Source organism: Ochlerotatus camptorhynchus, unplaced genomic scaffold (genome assembly GCF_037179485.1).
Source record: "Ochlerotatus camptorhynchus isolate MF236.1 unplaced genomic scaffold, CSIRO-AGI_Acam_v1.1 ptg000333l, whole genome shotgun sequence".
Taxonomy (NCBI): domain Eukaryota; kingdom Metazoa; phylum Arthropoda; class Insecta; order Diptera; family Culicidae; genus Ochlerotatus; species Ochlerotatus camptorhynchus.
In genome coordinates this window covers 339,112-363,145 of record NW_027040821.1, presented here as the reverse complement: position 1 = coordinate 363,145, position 24,034 = coordinate 339,112, and the positions used below count along the sequence as shown (strand labels likewise).

Here is a 24,034-nt window from a genome sequence, read left to right as displayed (position 1 = left end):
TGGAAGCACGCACATAGCAATGCAAAAGTGTGTAGCCAAATTGGGATATGATAGGCAACAAAAAATTTGTATAGGGGAATTTACGTATTCTCGTCAATCTAAGCAGAGTCCGAACTTCTATTAGCGATTTCTCAGCGTCACACACATACATGACAGGTTTGTTTGTTGACATTTATCTGCTGCTTGCTGTTCTACCAATTCCAATCGACATAATTGATCAAAACGGGTTGAACATGTTTTTACAACGCTCTAAACTTCTCAGGTGAGTGTGACTATTGTCGGCAGTCTCTTTTTCTTCGGCACCCTTTCCATTTGAACTGCGTGTTAACCAGCTGTTCTATTATCGGCAACTCGAAATCAGCCGTATTTTGTAGTGTGTATATTTCATTTAAAGAAAAATATGGCAGAACAGGATTGCACAGTCGTAAAAATGTAATCAGATTGAAGCTGAAAAGGTAAGGAATCGGCTTAATACATTCAGCGAAGAGTTTTGATGGGAAAATACAGTGAAATTAATGTTTCAATTTCGGTTGCCGAAAACAGTCAATGGGTGCCGAAGTCATAATTTACTCTATCTAAGATTAAAAGTCATAGTTATTGAAATGCTGAGAATTGTTCCAAATACACTCAATGTTGTTTTTATGCGATTTTTTTTCAGAGAGAGGTCTCTTTTGTTCTCCCGTTGTTTGGATGAAAGATGAACTTTGACGTCAAACTCCGTCATCCGTTTGATCGGTCTTTGTCGTGAAGCAGGATCTTGACTCCATTGATGATGATAATATTAAACTTCCTTCGGTTGCTCTGCTACAGTCAACTCTTCCTTACTATATCTCTCCCTAACTCGATGATCCCTTAAATATCAATGTATAAATTTCATTATTATAAATGTGATTTGATAAATTTTATTCCTGCATCTTTTTATATTGATATATCAGGTTTTATCATTCATTTATATCATTCATACATTTCAAACTATACAGTACCTATTTTGCAATTCATTGCTTGTCACAAAACACACAATTGTATTGCAGCGTGTTATATTATTTTGCATTATTTCAAATATGTCATTCCTTATTTTTCAGCTTTATAGAAAATAATAGTTAATAAATAGTGCAAGACGAATGCAGTAAGATGAGACACCCTGGCCGCATATTGGCGCAATTCATATATTCTTTCAGGTTTTTTTTACCTTCTTTAATAGCAGAGTAGAAGAAGATTGCACGCGAAAGAAAATCGTAAACTAATGCAAGACGAGAGAGTACAAATGGCCCAGACAACCAGAATGCACGTATATTCAAAGTTGTTTTCGTGATATACAAACATATATACAAACAAACAAATCGTATAGAATGCAAAGAAATGGCTTATACGTACAAAAGTGGAGGCCATATACGTGAAAATTTTAATTTAATTGTAAACGAGTTGATTTAACATCATACACGATTTAATCTGTAATAACAAAATCACTTTGAAAAGTCTTACGATGTAATCCGATTTGATTTGTGATACAGTACGACGGAAAAATGAATCATCGCATATAGGTCGGAAATTTGCGTTCCATACGATTTAACTTAAACATAATGCGATGCATCTCATTCTTATATGCGATTTTGACATAAACTGTAGCAATTTACGATACTGTCTGCACATTGTTATATGACTTCTGGTTGTCTGGGGGGTAATCCATAAGGGAATTAACATAAAATTTCGACTCCAGCTACTTCGTTATATTGTTTTACAACCTGTAATGTTTTTGGAATGCGCTAGGCTTTGATTTCACTGACTGTTGCTTGATAGCTGTGCCTTTACCGGCTGATCTAAGGGAGGCACATATTGAATTTTATTATTTTCATTGTATGGTTCTACATTTTAGATGATTATTTTCTATTTTAATTTATTTTAAACCATTTTATTGTTCACTTCAACAGCATATTTCCTCATGAACTAACCAATGTTGAACTTCTAGTAAAACAAGAATCCATCCATTCAGAAAAAAAAACCAGAAAATATTTTAAACATTGGATTCATCGATATAAATTATTCATGTTATTTCAGCTCTTCGTGGATTGAAAAAATATATAAAAATACAAATGTTAAAATAATTAACCTTCTACACTAGACTGGCCCACATTTATATGGGAGATTTTTTATCATTTTTTACAACGGGCCAACCCGCAGATTTGTGCCATTAGCTGAGAAAACCACTCTCTGAAAATTTCAGCTCATTCGGATGTAACACTAGCTGGCGCTTTTGAATTAAAATTGATATGGGGATATTGGTTGAAATGTATGGAGAAATAACATTCTTTAACTCTTTTGTACATAGAACTGGTGCAGCAAACTCGATTAAGCTCAGAATTTCAACACAATGCATTTATATATGCATTTTGTTCGTATATTGCAACAAAATACAGACAGCGTATGCAACTAGATTACCACAAAAATAATAAAAGTTCATATTTTCCACAGGTTTTGGTTTAATGTTTATATAGGGGATTTGGTTGAAATTTTCATATACAAAATGCTTACATACATTTAAAAGCGAATATCTCAATAAAACTAACCGGATTCATAAAGCAGTCTTCAGCAAAGTTGTTATACTCATTGTTTGAACTACAAGTTTTGAAAATCTGAATCAAATCTATAATAAGCAAACTTTTTTATGATCGATAGAGTGTAAGATTGTCATTTTTTCATGTATTTTATCCAAAATCCCTCATACAAAATTCAAACTAAAAGCGCCAGCTCATCCTTTAACCAAATGAGCTAAAACTTTCAGAGAACGGTTTTCTCACCTAAAGGCACAAATCTAGAGGTTGGCCCGTGGAAAATTAGAACTTTTATATTTGTGGGCCAGTCTACTTCTACAGACAGAAGATCAACTTGATCAACATTAACTGGATCATTTATATATTTAAATTATATTGCATTACTCATCCAAATTAAAATGAAGCTAATGAAGCAGAGCAAGCAACAAGAATATGTACATAACATTATATACGTCTACACGCAAACCAAAAAAATATTACAATGAATGTTAGTTTCATTTACTATCATCCTCTGTTCATGAACATCGCAGCGAAAGTTAGAAGTTGACTTTGCAGGCGACGCGATGGTTTTTTGCCTTTTTTATTTCGTGTTCTATCTGTGCTTTCACCTACACAAGCAAGCATTTGCCTTGATTTTTATGTATAACATGATAGAACGACGCACACACTTGCCTCGAGTCTCTCCAGCAGAAAAAGCATACGAAGTCGAGTATGCGAGAAAATGAGCGCTTCATGTTTGCTTTTAGGCTCTCCTTATTCAGAAGCATGGAGAGAGCAGTGGAGAAAGCACAGGTCTGATAATCGTAACGTTCGTGGTTCGAGTTCAGTCGGCAGTCTGTTTCCTATTTTTTTCGACATAACTAATTTACCTCACTAATACACTCTACATTTTTCGGTCTCCAATTTTCTTGCATTGGACCGCAGCTAGGTATATCGCATCCTCGGTCCATGCGGTCTCCACTAACATTCTCTGATGATGAATCCCACATAATTGTAAGCGAATCTTATATCCCCCGGTTGGGTGTATCAAGTATCATTCGAACTAAAAATACCTCTCACCATCCCTCTTCAACGGGGGAGTTTGGTAAAGATAGATGATCAATCCGATTTGTACCTTTCGTTACTTCTGGGACCATGAACCAGCAAATTTACCATGAGGAGACTAGGGGTTTTGATCTAATTTCCGTCCTACTAAGCACAACCCGCGCTTTACCCCCCTTTTTTTAACGGGTTTGAACAAAAAATGGAATACTTATGTCAAAGATGACTTCTAAATTTATTCACCTTTCCATACGTACCATTGGATTTCATAAACAGTCACAAATTGTTGAGATATTGTTTAAAATCTAATACTGCTTCTTGATTCTAAATTCGTTCTACGAGTTTCAATTCCGTCCTAACGCATTGAAACGCCATTACATTTTCTTCGTCCTACTGATAAACGTAGAAAAAGGGGATTGGCTAGGAACGATTCTTTTGTTTTGAGAACAATGAGCGTAAATATTCATACAATGCACTCTAACAGGATTTATGTTGTAGCTAATGAACTAACGCATCGGAATAAACTTTTTATTGATTTGTGCACAGTGAAACCATTGATATTATTGATTTTTTGTGATCGATAGAACGAAAATGGGCGATTACGACGAAGTAGCACTCTACCCTACTGCCTATTCTGGCCGGACTTGGCAAGCTACCACTACTCAAATTCCACCAAGCAGTGGTACAGCGAAAATGGCGTTACAGTGGTTCCCAAGGAGATGAATCCGGTCAATCCTTCGGAACTAAGGCCAATTGAGAAATACTGGTCAAGCGGAAATGGAATTTGGCAGTCAAAAAAGTGGGAACATGGCTCGTGCAATAGGTGGGATGGGCCTTGTACGAAGAAAATTTCGAACAACCTTTATGAGGAAAATCGACAATTTTACCATTTTACTCAGTCTATGCGTATACTCGTGCACTGAGTAAATTTTTCTCGATTTTCCTTATAATCAAGACATTTAAGGAAAATTGAGGAAAATTTTACTCAGTCTATTATGACTGACCTGCGCTTTTGCAAACGGAACTCAAATTTGAGCCATGCTTTCGACAAAACAGACCGGAACCATCCATTTGAATGAGGTCCATTTGATAGCGAATCAAAGCTGTTCTCATTTTCGCCAAATATTTTCAATTGAGATTGAGATTTAGGCGCTGTACACAAATTACGCAACGCAAAAATCCATATTATGCACCCCGTCTCCCTCTATATGTAACAATAAGTAACGCTTGACAATACTCCCCCCTTACTCAAGATTGAATAAAACATCCACCACCATGCGTAACGTAATTTGTGCACGAAGCCTTAGGAGCTGTCATCAGCTTACCTTACTGCTTCCAATAATTCTACATACAGCGAGATCACAGCTGCTTCACCTATGTTTTTTTTTTTATAAAAGTTTAGTTTTTATTGTCAGTGTTTTTACAATTAGTTTTCTATATCTAGATGAAAATTCAACTCAGCTACATCAATTCTACCGTTACTTCCATTAACAAAGCAGATGTAATTAATAAAAAGTTTAAGAATTTCCACACGTTTCGTATTTCCTATTCCTATTAAGGCAGGTCTCACCAGGTCTTCAAATGTGAGTCGTCTCCATCCATCCAAAATGCCTGTTATCCTTTGCTGCAGGACCGTCCAAGCCGGGCCAACACGAGTGCAGGTGCAGAATTTATGGAGGAGAGTTTCCGCCGTTTGGTTGTCACAATGTGTGCAGTTCTCGTCCGCCACACGCTGCATCACAAAAAATAGCTTGCGATGCTCGATCTTCTCATTGACCAGGAGGTACAGTCTCGTCCGCTGCGCTGAAGTGAGCTGCTTCGCCGCAATGTTGCGCCACGTGCGCGGCCAGTTGGTTGTCGGGCTATTACGTTCCACCCTTGGCAGGTCGGTTTGGAGAACGAAATGTTGGTGGATTTGATCGGCGGAGGGGTTTTGTTGGATTTGGTGGGGAATTTGGGATAAACTAGATAGGATTATTTTGAGGTCAGGAAGATCTATAGAGATTGCTGGGCGGGGATTTACGTGGAGCAGAAGGGATCTATAATAAGGAAGGGAATCGATCTCACGAAGGTGCCGGTTAATGGCCAACGACTTACATTTTAGTGCTGGTAGATGCAACTTCAGTCCTCCGTCTTCTCTGCTCCGTGCTAGCTGCATCATTGGGACGTGGGCCACCATTCCTCTCCATAGGAAGGTACCCATCGTTGATGTAATTTTCGCAGTGTGCTTGGCAAGGGGCGGCAGTATCGACGACAGGTACCATATTCTGGAGGTGCCGAACGTGTTCAGCATGATGAGTCTTTGGTGCAACGTTAGTGTACGTAGAGAGTGCAACCACATTTGCTGCGCGAACTTCCCTACCTGTGCATCCCAGTTCAACGTCGTCATCAAGCGGATTGAGTTTGCGAAGACAACACCCAGAATTTTGACTACATTCGCTGTTTGCAGCCATGGGGTGATGATCGTGTTGCCTTCGCAAAACCCAACGTCAATGGCAATAGTCTTCCGCAAGTTCAGTTTGGCGCCGGCGGCTAGCTCGAAGCGAGTGAACAGACCATTCATCGCCTCGAATTGCCCGACCGATGTGACGATGACGCTGATATCATCCGCGTAGGCCACTAGCAAATCATTTCCGCACGCTTGCTCGAGTCTGACCACCAGTGGGTGGAGGTACAGCACGAAGAGGTGCATGGACAACGGGTCCCCTTGCCGTACGGAGCGTTGGATTTCGAAAGAGCGAGAGAGATGCCCATTGATGAGCAGCCGTGAGGTTGAGCGATTGGCAATCTGTGCCAGCAGAGCGATGAGATTCTCGTTGAATCCGAGGGAGCGCATGGTCGAGAAGAGAAATGAGTGCCGGACCCGATCGAACGCATGATCGAGATCGTAGCTTATGAGCTTCCCGGCACGGCGATGGTGACGGAGACTGGCGATCCGATCTTTCAGAGCAAGGGTGGCTTGGAAGATGTTTCGCTCGGAGTTAGAGCATTTCTGTCCATCGCTCAGCACGTGGTGGGCTCTCATCACCCGCTCTAGCCTGGTCTTGATAATGCGGGAGAACAGTTTGTAATCGCTGTTGAGCAGCGAGATCGGACGGTAGGATCGTGCCGTGTTGTCTCCTCCTCTCTTTTTAACCAGCACGATAATGCCTTCCACAAATGCGGCGGGAAGATTGCCGTTGAGCGCTTCGTTGAGCAGCAGGTTCAGCTCTCGGTGGATAACGTCGAACATGCGGTAATAAAACTCTCGCGGGATGCCGTCGCAGCCGGGAGACTTTCTGGGAGCACTTGTTGTTATTGCCGACAGAATTTCTGCCGTGGTGATTTCACTCGTGCAGGCTTCATTCAGTGGGTCGTTCGGCGGAACGGCTCTCTCACAAACGAAGCTGTTGTCGTCTCCACCGTTTGCTTCTTCCGAGTAGAGCTCGGAGAAATAGCCCAGCAAGTGCGCCTCGATCGCTTGCGGTTCCTCGATGTTTGCATTTTGCTCCGTGGCCAGTTGTGTGATGACGGTTCTCTTTCTCCGCCTCTTTCTCCGCCTCTCCCCCAACTGGAATATCGATTGGACAGTGGTTCCCCCGCCACGTGCGTTTCGTTGATCCGCATGAACGTATGGGAGAAATTACGCTGCAGTGCCAACATTTCCCCTTTCAATCGATTGATCGTGGTTATCAGTTCTGGGTGCTGGTAATACCCGTCGTACGCTAACCGTAGCTCCGTATAGAGGCGCTGGTGTGCGCTGTAGAATTCGTCGAAAACTTCTCGAGATTTCCACTTGAAGAACGATTTTATTTTAGGCTTAGCGTACGAGAGCCACCATTCCATCCATGACCCGTAGTTCCTGCGTTGGCGGGTCCAATATTGCCACTTATATTGGAACTCCCCAACGTTTTCGTCAGTTAGAAGGTGGGGCCGAAGTGACCAGAATCCACGGCCGTGTTCGTGTCCAAGTTGGGGGAGGCATATTCGGAGTGTCAGCGCTTTGTGGTCGGTGAACGAGCAGACATGCGTGTGTGCTGCTCGCAGATTATCGCGCAAAACGCTGCTGACATAAATGCGGTCGAGGCGCGATTGAGCATTTCTGCTGATGTAGGTGAAGCCTGTATCGCGTGGACAAAGCTTTTCCCACACATCGTGCAGCTGGAGCTGCTGCACAGCTGTTTTGAGTGAGGGGCTTGTGTTGGGGCTACTTGAATCGCATGCTCGCAGCACACAATTAAAGTCACCAGCCAGAATCACATGCTGTGTCCGATGACGGAGGTAGTAGGCAAGCGTCCCATTAAAGAAATCCTCCCGAGCTGCGCGCTGCGAAGAGCCGGAGGGAGCGTAAACGTTGCAGATAGTTGTATCTTGCACTCTCAGCGCAAGCAGTCGGCCGTCCAGACTTCGTTCGACGTGAGTGGCATGGATGTGGTCCTTCAGAGCAATAGCTGTACCTCTTCTCATGTGGTCTACATTGGCGAAAACGATGAAGCCAGGCAAGGAGAGCTGCTCATTTTCAACCTCTTGCAGACACACAATATCGAGGTTTTGGCTACTGATGAAGGTTCGGAGCGCATTTAGTTTTGTAGGGTTCGTGATGGTGCCGATGTTGATGGAAGCAACGTTGTAGGATGTGAGAGCCATTTATGGGAGCTTCTCTCCACCCCGCTCTTCGTCCTCGCTGGTCCGGCGCGGTTTCTTTGCTCGGCGGTCGGCCCTGTCCCGCCTGCTACTCGTGGATGTTGAAGATTCGTCGGTTTCGTTGCCATTCCCGCTCTTGCTCTGCGATCGCAGCGCGTGTGGGGGCTTCTTGAACAGGTCAACCGTAGCCGTGCTGGTGTTGGCTGGTTGGGCAGTTACCGATGGCACTCGTTGCGACGACGACATTTGCGCTAGTAGTGGTTGCGGACACAGGGACGCTACAGCTGTTGCGGCCTGGCTACTACTCTGCGCATTCGTGTCCGTCTGCTTCGGCAATTCGGGAAATGCACCCAACGTTGCCGTTGGTGGTGCGGTAGGTTTCGGCTTGACTGGTTTCGGACCAGCTGGTTTTGGTTGCGGTCGTGGACCCGTTTGCTTCGTCACGTTAGCGTAGCTCTTCTGGACCAGAAGCTTTTTGTTCTGGACACATGATATGCCAGTGTGCGCTTGCTCGTGACAGTGGCGACAGGATTGAAGCTGTCCCTTGTAAACGACAAGCGCTCGTTCGCCGTCGATGGTGACCCACGAGTCAATATTTTTCTTCACGAGCATTCGAGCAGACCATATGCCGAGCGAAATACCACCGAAATCGTAGCCTTCACCCCACATTAGCTCGCGAATCGATAGCACCTCACCGAACGCGCTCAGGAACTCTACCACTTTCTCTTCGGACACGTCTTCGGGCAGGTCATGCACCTTCACTTCCACACTACCATCCTCCATGGTAATACGAAGCTTGTGCTTCTTTCCGTCCAGTTCAACTTCGTGCTTCTCGTCATGATTGTCAACGATTTTTTGTGCTAACGCCAGGTCATTGACCTTGACGAAAGCACATGCTCCACCGCGGTGGCACTGTAGTCTCTGCACGTCTTCTTTCTTCAGGCCGAGCACTGAACGGCAGAAGCCGTGCACTTTCTCGAACGACGGCTTCACGGGGAAACTCGAATAGTCAATCTTGAAAGTGTTTTCACGCCTCATCGCGGACACTGCACACGCGACGCGGCACGATACGGATAGCAAAGCTAAAAAATATCTTCAACTATTGACTATTGAAATAGCGCTAAAACGTCAAGAAAAAACACGTCCGCGCGTCTCAGAAGCTGAGCGATAACTAAAATTTCGAACAACCTTTATGAGGAAAATCGACAATTTTACCATTTTACTCAGTCTATGCGTATACTCGTGCACTGAGTAAATTTTTCTCGATTTTCCTTATAATCAAGACATTTAAGGAAAATTGAGGAAAATTTTACTCAGTCTATTATGACTGACCTGCGCTTTTGCAAACGGAACTCAAATTTGAGCCATGCTTTCGACAAAACAGACCGGAACCATCCATTTGAATGAGGTCCATTTGATAGCGAATCAAAGCTGTTCTCATTTTCGCCAAATATTTTCAATTGAGATTGAGATTTAGGCGCTGTACACAAATTACGCAACGCAAAAATCCATATTATGCACCCCGTCTCCCTCTATATGTAACAATAAGTAACGCTTGACAATACTCCCCCCTTACTCAAGATTGAATAAAACATCCACCACCATGCGTAACGTAATTTGTGCACGAAGCCTTAGGAGCTGTCATCAGCTTACCTTACTGCTTCCAATAATTCTACATACAGCGAGATCACAGCTGCTTCACCTATGTTGCCAAAATCAAGATCTTTCGACGTGTCACAATTTAATGTTAAAGTGACTACAATACAAATATTACCTAAATGTGTCCCTTTATGATGATGCATAACTATTGAATAACATGCAATTATATTTATAACTTCAGAAAATTTATGTTTATACATTGCCAAAAACGTATACGGTTTTATTAAAATCGAGTCATGCCCAAATTGAGGCTAAAAATTAAAGAAATTAGGTCTGTTCCCGTATTCATTTGCCTAGATAGTACATATATTTTGATATTAACTACAACTTTTGTAAATAACTCAAAACTGTATCTCTTATGCATGATGAACCAGAGCGAACAGAACTCACCATTGTTTTTCAGTGATTGTAAATTACATTCACTGAACAACAATAACAAGTTCTGCCCACTCCAGTTCGTCATGTATAAGAGATACAGATTTGAGATATTAATAAAAGTTGTTGCTAATATCAAAACCTACAACAGCTTTATACATCATTGTTACGAACGCGATACAGACTTGTTATCGATATTGACCAACAAAACCGTAATAAAATGACGCCAGAATTTTGGGAAAAAAACCAGACAGGAAAAATAACAACAACCGCCAGGCTGAAAGTAGTTTTGTGGGAAAAACCCAAAGGATAGGATAATCAACAACTAAACGCGTAACGCAGGTTTATTGCGGTGAGGAGGCAGAGCGCAAACGAAACATTTTTACATTTTGTATCCCTTTTTTATTGCCCTCCGAAGGAGCGCAAAAAGAAATGTGTTCTACTCACTGTCTACATAGCTCAAAAGAGCATTCTTAGGTAAAATATTTTAGGATAAGAATTTGTATAAATAGTAATAGTTTCTTGTGAATAAAGTTAGTTATCGTTAGACAACCGAACGGTTCAGATCTGGTAAATTACTGGAAAATCCGAAAGACGATTACTCTCAAGTAATTGCGAAAAGGTGAGCTCGTATAGAGATTAATAAGACTTCTTTTCTCCTCCAATCGCTAACCCTCCGACAGTGAGAGGGATCTAGGCCGAAGTCTCTATTCAATCTCATAACTAACGCATAAGAAAGCTTAGTTGGTCAATCGCCTATTTCTCCTCCAATCGCTAACCCTCCGACAGTGAGAGGGATCTAGTCTGGAGCTTTGAAAGGCCGAGGTGCTTTGAAACGAAAGCTGGTCTTTTGCCAAGGTGATACGAGCAAACTTGCTCCGATTACAAGAAGTGCGCGTACCGGTAACAGGGTTACAACATTCACCATCTCACTCTTCTTTAAAGATGATGGCTGTGCTTGTAGATTTTTTATTTCAGAGAAAAAAAAAACTTTGTTGAAGACCACTTTTCGATCAAATGTAAGGAACAAAAGTTATTAATGCTTCAAACCACTGATGTCTTATGATTATGCTCAATAAACCGTTCAGCAGGCAACATTTGTGTTTCTGGCGCGTAGAATAGAGCACAAAAATCATGGCTACTATGTTACACTGCAGAACACAGTGTTACACACAAAACAGCTGCTTGACCATGCCATAAGATTATCAATCTCTTAAAAAATAATAACTATTTTAATGCAAAGTTGTAGCTGAGAAAATTTTCCATACGCTATAGAACTTTTGAACAGTACAACAGTACGTAGCTATAGAACTATTGAACAGTACAAGATGCACAATGGCTAGAAGGCAATGAACAAAAAGTTTGGATTTCCCAAGGGGTAAGTCACTCAGCACATTGTGCCGCAATTAGATTCGGTACAGCTTGGGCACATCCATCGGCACAATCTCGTAGGCATTTGATTGTTGTAAATAAAATGGGAGCACTGCTGGTCACTGAAGTTGTTTACAAAATTACGTGCTGTTTGGTTGTTCCGTTCTCTAATTAAATATACCACAGGAACTCAGAACAGCAGTTCACTTCTCGGTTCACTTATAGATTTAAATCCGAAATGCCACCAGACCGATGTATCCTCGCGATTTCAAACCAAAACATTCAAGGTGTCAGAAATACCGGGTTGCGGGATGGGTATTTTACAAACAATCGCAGCTTACTCTATGACCGGCACAATCAGCACACCTGCGGCACACTGAAAAAAAGATGACCCAAGATTGGTGTGCGAAGTTACGTACCCCTTGGGATTTCCCATAATAATTTCCATATAAACTTTAAATGGTATGTGCCAAGTCAGTTTCTTACCAAATGAGGTCAAATTTTAGGAGGCTAATCAGGACCCGATTTGGGACCGTTTGAGCACTGTGGATAAAATGTCAAATTTTGCATCAGTCTAGTGTTCATGTGAGTTTATTTTGTGTAGTGACCTGCACAATTATGACGATTTTTATATTATTCGATATTAACGCTATTCGACTGACAAGGTTCTTTCAAATCAATTTACTGACTGAAATGAATGACAAGGTTCTGTCGAATAAAATTGTATCTGAACTAAACTTGTTCAATTATTACGATTGAACGTAAAACCGATATAATTTACTTAAACACAACACACATGATAAATTAAGAAAAATAATAAATTAATAAACGGTTATCCGGGGGACCCGGGCCAATTTCTCCCGTAGCCCCCCCCCCCCCCCCCCAATCCTTAAATCCAGCTCTGACTATACCAACAATCGATAAACATTTGCTGATCCAGAAATCTTTCGCTTCAAATTGTGCTTGTACAATTTGATTTTTACTAAAACATGTAAAGTCATCTGAATGGGCAATTGCGTGGACAGCCACAAAAATGTTACATAATTCATTAACAGTCTTCCGAAGACTATATTACAGAATCAGTATATGCTGAGATCCATTACAAATTTTTAATTATTTTTGTACATAACTGTTATTAAGATTAAGAATAAGATCTTGAGTTCTCCAGAGTTCTCCATGATTTGGACAAAAAAAACGAATTGATACGGCTAACTGTAATGCATCAGTTGTTAAATAAACGATATGCCCCAAATTGTGGAGCTCAAGAGCCTGTCCAATGTACCACTCACCATTGTCTGATAGACTGCAAAAATATTATGCAGCTGACTTGTATACCACTCGCTATACGCTGAAAAAAATCATTATAATTACCTCACTTGTGCCACCATTACAATCTTTGTGCTTGCCGCAGCGTGATTTAACCACCTGCCCATTACCGTTGTTCTCGTAGTTGACGTTACTCAAAATAACGTTGTTGTTAGAATTAGCCACTTTCCTTCGCTTGACGAACATGACGGCAAGCAATATTCACTCTATTGTACTGAGCTTCCGCGTAATTTATATATCGTATAATACCAATAAACGCCTGTCTAAATTTGAAAAATCATACTTCACTCGTACAAGGCAATTTCCGAACAAAATGCCAGCTTCAAATTGATGTATACAACAACAAAGAGTGAAAAACTCTCACTTTTATCACGGATGCCCGCTTCTGACGCACTGTGAATAGCCGAATACTCTGATGAATGGCAAGATTTAAATGGAGATGAGTTGCGCGAGTCCGGTAAAAGTTCACGTCGTGTCAGCCCTTATTTGAGAATACGTGGAACGACGAATCGAACGAAAGCCTAACACCCAATTATGAAAAACAAATTTGCATAACTAACAAAAATTAATATTGGATGGCAAAAGCGCCACGGTAAACCTATAACACAACACCGAAGACAAAAATACTAAATAAAAAAAAACGCACAACCGATATAGTGGAGACGCGTATAGTGAACCGCAGCAATGCGCGGACAGAGCACACTTTCTAAACGAAGCCTTCTCAACGACTAACTTGTACGATGCCATCGAGTGAAGCTTTTAATCGCGGTGCCAGCTCGGGCCCTCTCCGAAACACCATTATATTCATTCACGCCACTCACTCGTCCGACTTGTCGGTCATAAAAAATACTCAAGGAATCTGTGATAATGATAAACCCATGAAGTGCCACAATCTATGGTATGGTGCTGGCTGTAGAAATCCTAATAACTATGTCTACATTGTCTGGCAGAGCGTTGATAATTAGAGAATTTCATCTGATCCTGGTTTAGTAGAAACGCTATGTTTTGTTTAAATATTACAGCAGCTTTAACCTTCTCCAAACGGGGGATGATGATTGAAGGTAGCTACTAATGTTTGTCAGTCACTATCAATTCACATGCACTGTGATAAACTCCTTTTCGTTTGTTCCGAATGGTTAAAAGAGTTAAAGGTTATAATCTATTATAACATGTTAGCTGTTCAACCAGTTATTGGATGTGGTGATAATTGAGATTGGGTCATTGGAAATCAATAATGACGAAAGCATGATTATGATTGTCTTATCACAGTCATATTGAATGCTGATTATACATACATACAGAGAAAAGTTGTCAATATTGAAATAACAGGAACACAAACCACTGAATGATACTCCAGAAGGCACTAGTCAGTTTGATTTCTTGTATGTATATCGAGATCTCGTCGTCTCGTGGTAATACAAACTGTTTCATCATTTGAGCGCTAAAATGATGTAACAATCATTAACAGAGTGTAGTTTCATCAAATGTAGCATAAATTTAAAAAAACACTATTTTAAAATAATTAAAAAAAAATTGTGTTGCCAGAATCGAAACAACAACTCTGCTTACTCTGAAAATATAACGTAATAAAATTGGAATGAATTCAATATCGTTGTCTGCGTATTGCTCTCGGCTGTATGCACTCAACGCATAACATGAGTCTCGACAGCCGCGCCGGTGGTGTAGTGGTAAGCGTTATTATCTCTCACCCCAGAAGGCCTGGGTTCAATCCCGCCCGCCGGGGTGTTCTGAGGCATAACATCTCTGATGCCTTCCTTCGGAAAGGAAGTAAAGCCAAGCCATTGGCTCCCCGGTTCATGAGTTGATGATGTGATGGGTCGATATGTAAAGTCCAGGTGTGGGAGCTACCTCTCTGGTGTCCGGTAGCATTGGTGCTCAGCTCAGCACGGAAAACAAGATCTCGACGGAAAACAAATCAAGGAAGAAATGAGTCTCGAGGTTCTGGCAGGAGTAACACCTCTCCAGAACCGTTTCTGAAGGTTTCTCTCAGGATAATAATCGAATGCGGAGTGACGAACACACTTATAGTTGCAAATTTTGAAGAAATTCTTGGGCTGAACACACAATCTCGACTTATGAGAATCTACCTTCACTACTACATATCTTCGGATATGTGTCTTCCTAGGTATACTCCAGCCCGTTCTCACTTTACCATTAGCAGTTCCTCAATTGAATATGATCTGTCCATGAAACAAGTGATTAATGGGATTCCAGATCAACTTTACTGAAAAGTACCAACACGTCAATTGCGTGAAAAGATATTTTATAGACGGGTCACGTCTTCCACAAACTTCAGGAATCTTGTTCTGTTTATGTTGCTGAGCTGGCAGCAATCAACTTCGCATTGGGGATGATTTCCAACATGCCCGCAAACCATTACTTCATCATCTCCGATAGTCTCAGTTCAATTGAGGCTATTCGGTCGATTAAGGCTGTGAACCATTTGCCGAGTTAAATTTAACTCGTGGTTTTTTTTTTTTTTTTTCCTTTGGTTTGTTTTTTCCGTCGATCTTGTTTTCCGTGCTGAGCACCAATGCTACCGACGTGCCAGGAAGGCAGCTCCCACACCTGGACCTTACCTATCGACCCATCAACTCATGAACCGGGGACCAACGGCTTTACTTCCCATCCGAAGGAAGGCGTGATTAGAGAACTAACTCGTGGTTAAAAGTGACATTTCGAAAGTTATTCTCTATGTTCGAAAATCCCTGTGCTGTCGATCGACCGATTTTCAAGAAGAACTCAGCCATAGTTGTCTTAACTTCATAGTTTAACTTCTTGTCTGTCAGAAGTAACCACGCTCGGATAGCAGGGTTAATCGATAACTTTCCATCTGTCAAATTTTAACCAAAAGTTAAAAAAATCCACCAAATGGTTCAGAGCCTAAACAAGGTAGGCACTCATCTTATTTCCTTTCAAAGATAAGGTAGGAAAGCAGATGAATGTGTTGGTCGAAAGATCCCCTCACATTGCTCAATCCCAGGCAATGAGAAGGCGGACTCTCTTGCAAAGGTGGGCGTGCAGGAAGGCGAATTTTATGACAGGCAAATTTCACACGATGATTTTTACCATTTAGTGCATCAGAGTACCCTTTTTTGAGTTGGCAAACCGATTGGGACACTGGAAATCTTGGACGGTAGTGTTCAATTATTCCTAATGTTTCTTCGAGAGCGTGGTTTAAAGATGTAGCCATCACTGGTCGATCTCGGATAAGTATGCGGCTTAAGCGCCACTCCGGTAAAGGAGACCGCATGCCATGTTGAGTTTTGCCCGGATGAGACTGCCCCAGAGCGAGTCCAATAGTAATCTTCCTAAAAAGAAGAGATCGAGCTTCACTACCACCGAAATTGAACGGGTAGAAACCCTTATTGCAAAAACAGCATAATCTCTCACACCTCGAAACATTCCCCCAAAGCTCACGGTAAGAGAGCACACAAAACCTAAAACGACGTTACACTTCAAGCTTTCCTCATCGGTAGTTCCACCTAATTCCGCCAGAGGCGCAGTTGCAGCAAAAGAGGTACGCAACATAAAGTCAAACTCCGACCACGCGGAAGACAACAACAGAATTACACGAACCCGAAACAACGTGAATACCCGTCAAAAATATTATAAAACGCATATAGAATAAAATTTATGCATTTCATGGATTTTCAAAATTCGGATTTTCGATTAAAATTTTCGTCAAAATTATACTAAGTCCGAATAACGGAGTGGAATTCGATCAGTGTTTACTAAAATGATAGCAAAAAGATCATCTGTATTCTCTTCGGAGCTTCGTGCTGGTGAAGAGCTTCGTCCCGGCGGATTTATACTGCGCATGGGATCAGCTGGGCAGCTAGACTGCGTGAGCACGAGTTCATCCTAATGAACATCGAAAAGGTATGTATTTTTTAATAATATTCATAAAAATAAAATAATTAAAAAACCTTCCTGAGACAATTTTAATTTTGATTTGAAAACAATAATATTTAAAATAAATAAAATAAAGAAGCGAAAAATACATTCTCTCGAATAAACCGTATCTATGAATTGTAAGTATATTTCAATTTTATACTACGGAACGCATATGCCATTTTTATACTAAGTTTGCATTCTTTGAGTTGCGATTTAGCGTAGCTTTTATACTATTTAGATTTCAATATTTTTTGAGTGCACTTTCTTCCTCTCATTCTAATTTTTAATCGGACAACATTACATCGAAATCAAATCAAACATTTCGACAGTGAGCATTCATAAGGGCGAATACGCGATGATCGATTCTCTTCATCGATTTTCTCTTTGCATTGCTACAGCTAGGCGAAACAATTTTCTAGAATTTGTTCAATGCAGAGTAGTAACAGGTTGTATTGGCTATCAAAAGCAACAGCAAACGCATCGAGAAACGTTAAATCTAGCGAGTTATTAACAAAAGAGAAAATCGACGAAGAGAATCGATCATCCCGTATAGGCCCTTATGCATGCTCACTGTCGATTTATTTCACAACGGAAAACGGTAAGCTTAGATTTTAGTATAGCTAGAGCGTGCTTTCACGAAATTTCCATTGCTTTTATTTTTCTACTCCTCTTTATTATCTTTCTCTACCTAGTCCTATTCTTGTGTGCTCTTGTGTTTCTTCCTGACGAATCCCACGACGATGCAGCAAGCGGGGAACGGCAAGGCTTGACACCCGGGTGTCTAACATTGATGGGTTGGGTGGCCATCCATATAGGACGATACGTGCACACGTTTGTCTAACCGACACCCCAACCTTACAATTATTGGACTAATCCAAATGTTAGCAATTCATGCTCTTCGACCTTATGGTCGGCACAGCAACATCTGTCGGTGTGGAAACGGTTACGATGATATCGATCACGCAGTTTGGCAATGTACAGATAATGACACCGACTTTTGAATACTCTCGAGGCCCAAGGAAGACAACCCTTTCTCCCTATCAGAGACGTGTTGGGTACCCGCGATCTCTGCTATATGCAGTCGATTTACGTGTTTCTGCAAATGTCTAGTATAAGAATTTAATTGGTTTGTCTTTTATATCTCTTTATTAGTTTTTGCTTGTCTTGCCCCCTGTCTCGATGCGTCTCATCGTCACCCACTGGTCACCATAACCGGTCGAACTCCCGACGAATCTAGAACCAGGGTTACTTCTACTCACTTGCAATAAAAAAAATGTTTTTCAGAATTATGAAGCCATGAGATGGTATAGTGATAATTAGAACTTGTAAGCTACAAGAAGAGGTCGTGAAGTATGTGTTTGACACACAAAATCTGTCAATATTGCTTTCAGTGCTCCACAATCAGCAATTTTACGATTCGTGAGCGCTCACTCTGAGTGAACGCTCACGAATCATAAGATCGCTTATTGTGACGCTCTGAAAGCGAAATTGACAGGTTTTATGAGTCAAACACATACTTTACACCCTCTTCTCGATACTTACAAGTACAACATATCATTATATCATCTAATGATCGCATAATTCCGAAAACTATGTTTTTATAGCAAGTGAGTGGAAGCAGCACTGTCTAGAACCACTCTACCATTCATACTGGCAACATCGCTCTGAGACAACAAAACCCTACCCCCAAGCTCCTCCCCTTTTCCTACCCTTCAACAATGTATCCCTCTAACCTCGAGTAAGCCGCGAGTATTCGGCCTAACTCCTGCTAGACATAGAATTAAGTGGGTTTTGTTTAAAAAAATAAGAACAATGAATTATCGGCTCCGTAAAGCTAACGCGATTGAGCCTTACAAATTAATGAAATAGGTAAAAAAATCGAAGCAAGTCAAAATTTAATTTACTTACGACACAACGAAGACATTACAGATTTAAACCAGATTCATGTCTACGAAACTTATTGGGGTTTTATTGTCTCCTGAGCAAGGAATCAAAAATATCTCCAAATGACAAAATAACAAGCGATCAACGAACCGAATAATAACGCTATGTCAGAAGTGGAAAACAATAATGATATAATCTTCACCGTTCTTTTTCATGACAAGCAGCTCGTGCGACCCAACTCATTCGGGGCGGTAGAAGGAAACGAGCAAATTGTTGGCAAGCTGCTTCACGAAGTAAAGCCGAAGATGATACACGTGTGTTAATGGGAATTTTTTTGTTATGTCTTTTCCCGATTCATATCAAGCTATGTCCTCATCCGTGTATATTGCAACAAAGCAGGCAAGCAATATATCATTATCCTTCTACCACTCGGATCGAGCTTTGTTACAGAGCGAGTTTGTCATGGTAGTCGTAGCAACCGTTTTGTCTGTATCGTTGGTTGCTTTATGTGTTTGGATTTGCTGCTCCTGAGACTGTCATAGAGAGCCGATTCAGGGTCAAATAGCATGGTCATGATAAAGCAGTATAGCAGTTGGGAACCATAGGAAAAATCGGGTAGCCAACCCCGATGGGATCTTGATCGTATGCTGACATGGAAGGAGGAGGGGGACTCCTCTCTCCGACAAGGTTGCTTCCGAGCAGTTCCAGGCCAAATAGCATACAAATAAATCATTTTTGACTCAACCTTCTCCGTTTTGTATGAAAGTTCGGCCATTTTGGTTCTTGTCGTTTTATTTAATCTGCATCTTTAACATTTTTCAATAAATTGTAGCTCGAAAAAATCACTTCTGATCGAAGTAAAGTCTTTCTGGGAAAAAATAAACACGGTTATTTTTTAGTAATGTTGAGTAGAAAAAACTGTTAAAAACTCAAATATTCTTCAATTTTTTAATTTTTTTTTTTCAAAATTTATGAAAATCTAAACTTTTGGAATATTAAAACCATGATCACTTTTTTTTTTAATATATGGAAAATTAGGTCGGACCCCGATTAGCTGAACAACATTATACCAAACGCTATTAGACCGGCGGTCCTTTCACTAACTCAATCATCATTTAATCGAAACTGAATTTTCCCAAGCATAAGATTTAAATTTTAAAAAAATGTGATACTCTGATTAATTTTTTTTATAACTCTAGTTGATTTTATTTTGATCGAGTTAACGGCTAACAGAACAAAAATGAGAACTAAAAAGCATATGGAAGAATATCAAAATTTTAACTTGATATCAGTGAAAAGACATTGATAACACTAGTTTACAAATAAAAGTAAAACAAATAACTTGAATCTTTGACCAATGATTCTTATGTAAAATCGTGCGCTGTATCCAAAAACGTAGTCGATAAAATTTCAGTAGGATAGTTTTCGAGAAACAGGATAAATTAAAGGTAAGAAATTTTTCTTTCGAACAACTGAACATCAATTGTCAGTGAGATTAGTGGTATTGTTGTTTATTAATAGTTTGTTAATTATATTTTTTTTTTAAATTTTGCATTTTTCCCAGAAAAATGAATTTCTGCTAAGATTTTAGGCAGTGTAAATGAAAATGTTTGTATTGGTTGTACCACTAATCTCACCGAAAAATTGTGTTCAAATTGAAAGCAAATTTCATCACCTTTAGTTTAACGTTAAAATAATAAATATAACTTCATTACAATCGGAGATATTTGTATTTTAGTAAACACATTTTTTAAAGTTTTTTAGCTATATCTCGAAAACTCTCCTACTGAGATTTTTTGGACTACATTTTGGATTCAACGCATAAAATCATGGGGAATGACCATCAGTGTACAAAGTTCAAATATGCTGTAAACTAGTGTTATTGATCGTGATATTAATATTTTGTTTGGATTACAACTTCAGTTAGCACAATGTTATTGCATGTGTGGCGAGAAAACAAAATTAAAATACATCTAATTTTGCTTTCATCATTAAATTATCATAATGATGATCGAGTTTCGAACCCCTTCGGATACGGTTGTGTCTAAAGCAAACCCCACACGTATCAATATATTGACGCGAAGAGGAATTATTGATATTAATATTGATGATGTGAATACAGAAATATTATATATGTATGTATATATATATGTATTACAATACGATTATTGTCAATAAAAGCAATCGTGTAGGGTCCACATAAAGTTTGCTCTCTGTTTTGTGCGTGCTTTCGCTTTCATAGTTTTCGGCTGCATTTGCCGGATTAACGCTGGCACTCACACTAAGATTTTGTTTTCAAAATCAGAAAAGCTGAACGTTCGGTAAAACTTTGACCTTCATTTTAAAGTCCATTGAATTAAAAAAATAATTTCAAAACATGTTCAACCTTGTTTAAACGATCAAATCTTGTCATTTTAGTGTAGATTTAGTTTCAAAGTAACTGAAAAGCTAACTGAATTAAATTGCATCAATTTTATCGAACAGTTCAGCTGTTCAGATTTGTGTGTGTGTGTGTGTGTGTGTATTCAATCTAACCCCCACTGGCCGGCAGTGTTATTATGGAAGAACTCTCTCTACAATGTCGCATTTATGGTCATTGTAGACAGCTTTAGTCCGGGAGTTAGAAGGTGATAGCTCTATTGCAGATCCAGCAACCCATTTCAGAATGTCTGGAGAGTCACGCCCATTCCGAGGTTACTTTCACTTACAATAAGCCCCGTATGTATGCATTACCGTTATCAAATGGATATTGGTATTACATACACGCTTCCAGGTTTGAAAATATATTTTTTCAAACCTGGCATGTATTTAGTTTATTTTTGATATATATTTTTTTAATAATTGGAAAGCTCTCACCATATTCTGCTCTTCCGCCGTCGTTGATTACTTCTTTTGGAATCCCTTGGACTTTTTCTCTAACGCTTCGTATTTCATTCCGTGCTTCACCGGCAATTTCCTTCCGTAGATCGTCCAGCTGTTCAGATTTCGGTAAAAATTACCGAAGTCGGCGAGAATTTCTAAGTGTGCTCTGCCTGCCGGACGGTTATACACGTGTGTGGTGGATTGGTGGTTTTCTCGCTTTCCGAGAAGTTTTAGAATCGAGAAAGAAAACATGATTCATCATGTTTGCAAAATTGCAAGCATCAGAAGATTTGGCGCTATCTGCGTGGTTTGATTTTTTCTCCCGGACTAGAAATTTGTGGCATCGTGAGTGAAAATTTTAATTTCAGTTTATTTACGCGGTGATGAGAACGGCGCTGATCTATTGTTAGGGTTTTGTGATGTGCATTGCTTTTGTGCACGGAGTGACTTGAAGAAGAAAAGCGAAGAAAAGTGATAGTTGGTTGTTGTGTGGTTGGAGTCGCTGGAGGAGGAATTGTTTAGGGATTACTAGGTAGAGAAAAATATGCATGGAAGCATCGGGAATGCGCTCCCGGGTGTAGTGATTTGATGAGTACGTTCCAGTTGAAGATTGTTGAAAAGTGTATTTGTGGTGATGCAAATTATGGTTTAGATGACAGATGGCTTCAAACATTTTGTGTATCCAAATAAAACATATTACATACTAAATACGCACAGGGCATCATCTGATGACCATTGCCGCGGGTATATCGTGGGAGTCCCAGGTACCCGGTTCAAGCCGAGGGGGGGCGACACATCTAAATCTCAATCATAGATGCTCGAAAAATCTCACGCCAGCGAATAAATCTACGAAAAATCTTCTTGTCATTTTAAGCATCTAAATCCATCTACTCGCATCGACTTCCATCTTTTTGCAGGAAATCTTCAAAATCTTCATCAATCTTCTTAAAATCTACTCATCGTACGTGCAGCTAAGCACAGCAAAACAAAATCGTTTCTGCATCGAAGATAGAGTCGCCCCCCCTCGGTTCAAGCTTTAGTTGGCGGCGGTGGCTCTTCTTGACCTTCTACCCCCTGAGTAGTTAGTGTGAATAAGGGCGTCTATGTGATGTTTTGCTGTACCTGATGTGGACATCTAGTGCATCCTGTTCCCTTAATTTGTTGACGACTCTTGCCTCAAAAGTTACCCTCTTTGAAGTACTAGTCTTCACAACATAAAGGGCACCATTACGGAGCATGAGATTTGAACAAATTGTTCGCAGGTCTACTTGTCAAACGCCCCCGGCTAGGTGAGGGATAGAGGATTACACACACACATCATTAAATTATCATATTGACAACAAATTTGGTTTTCATTTCAAGTTATTAATACATCAAAATATGTCATCAACAAACTGATAAATTTGTATTCATATTGATGTTGAGATCAATATTTCATACCATCATCATAATTTCGTTATTATTTTGATTTTAGACTTTGTCCGTAATGTCTTCAAGTTATAAGTCGCGGTAAACATGGTTTACAAATTTATGACGAAATGACATTTAAGTTTTTTCGAATTGCGAAGATTCTGGATCTTGGAAAAATAGAAAATTAATAAAGTTTCCAAGCAACATTATCAAAGTTTCAGGATGCTGGAAATCATTTAAAAGATGTACAAAAAATATAATACTGGGAGACTACAAAATGTTTGCAACCTTCAAAGAATCTAGATTAAAATTACATTTGGAGGAAATCTCGAAAGAGGAAGATTTTCAAGATGGTGGTAAATTTTCAAAAATAAAGTTGAAGATTTTGGAATTAAGTTGTTTTTTTTTTTCAAAAAAAGAAGCCAAAACGTGGATCAAGAAGATTCTACATTTGAAAAATTATAGTTTTGAATTTTCTAAAAGAATTAGATGTTAGATGAAAACAATAATTCTTAAACATTTTTTTAGACCACCATGAAATAAATAGTATCATCAACAATCAATACGAAACTAACGATTTTAAATTGGCTCACCACTTTAGTAGCCTATTGGTCCCAAGCAAACGATTAACGTACCCTATTCTAGTTGAAATTCTATTACTACACTATGTTTGTTTTGATTCGCTATGAAAGTTTGACAGATAACATCAGGGGTGTGTGGATTCATGCAGAACATGCAGGGGTGAGTGAAATAGCTTGGGACTGCTTGGGACCGTTGTTCTGGTACTGAGTGAGCCAAAAATAATAATGTTTTTCTTCGGGACCCAGTGGTCTTAGAGTTACCTCTATGGTATCATGGTTAAATACAAAACTCACAAAAACGGAAAATTTGATTTTGTTTTCCGTTTAATCTTCTTTATATGAAAAGGATATATTGGATGTAAATTTTCTGAAGCATCTTAGAAAACATGCAATATATAAACCACTACACTAAAGACAATTAAATGGGATCCATAG

General features: G+C 39.9%; 1 protein-coding gene across 2 annotated transcripts in view; it reads right to left on the bottom strand.

The window, feature by feature from the left end:
* Nucleotides 1-24,034, bottom strand: part of Papss (PAPS synthetase) — a 41,294-nt gene that overhangs the window by 11,358 nt on the left and 5,902 nt on the right. The window contains exon 1 of one of the 2 annotated variants that reach the window (XM_065230827.1): nt 12,990-13,643. The exons of the other annotated variant lie outside the window; for it this stretch is intronic. Within the exon in view, the coding sequence (XP_065086899.1) occupies nt 12,990-13,130 (141 nt within the window). The 5' untranslated portion in view covers nt 13,131-13,643. Of the gene's footprint in view, nt 1-12,989; nt 13,644-24,034 lie in introns of those variants that run through there. 2 annotated transcript variants of the gene reach the window in all.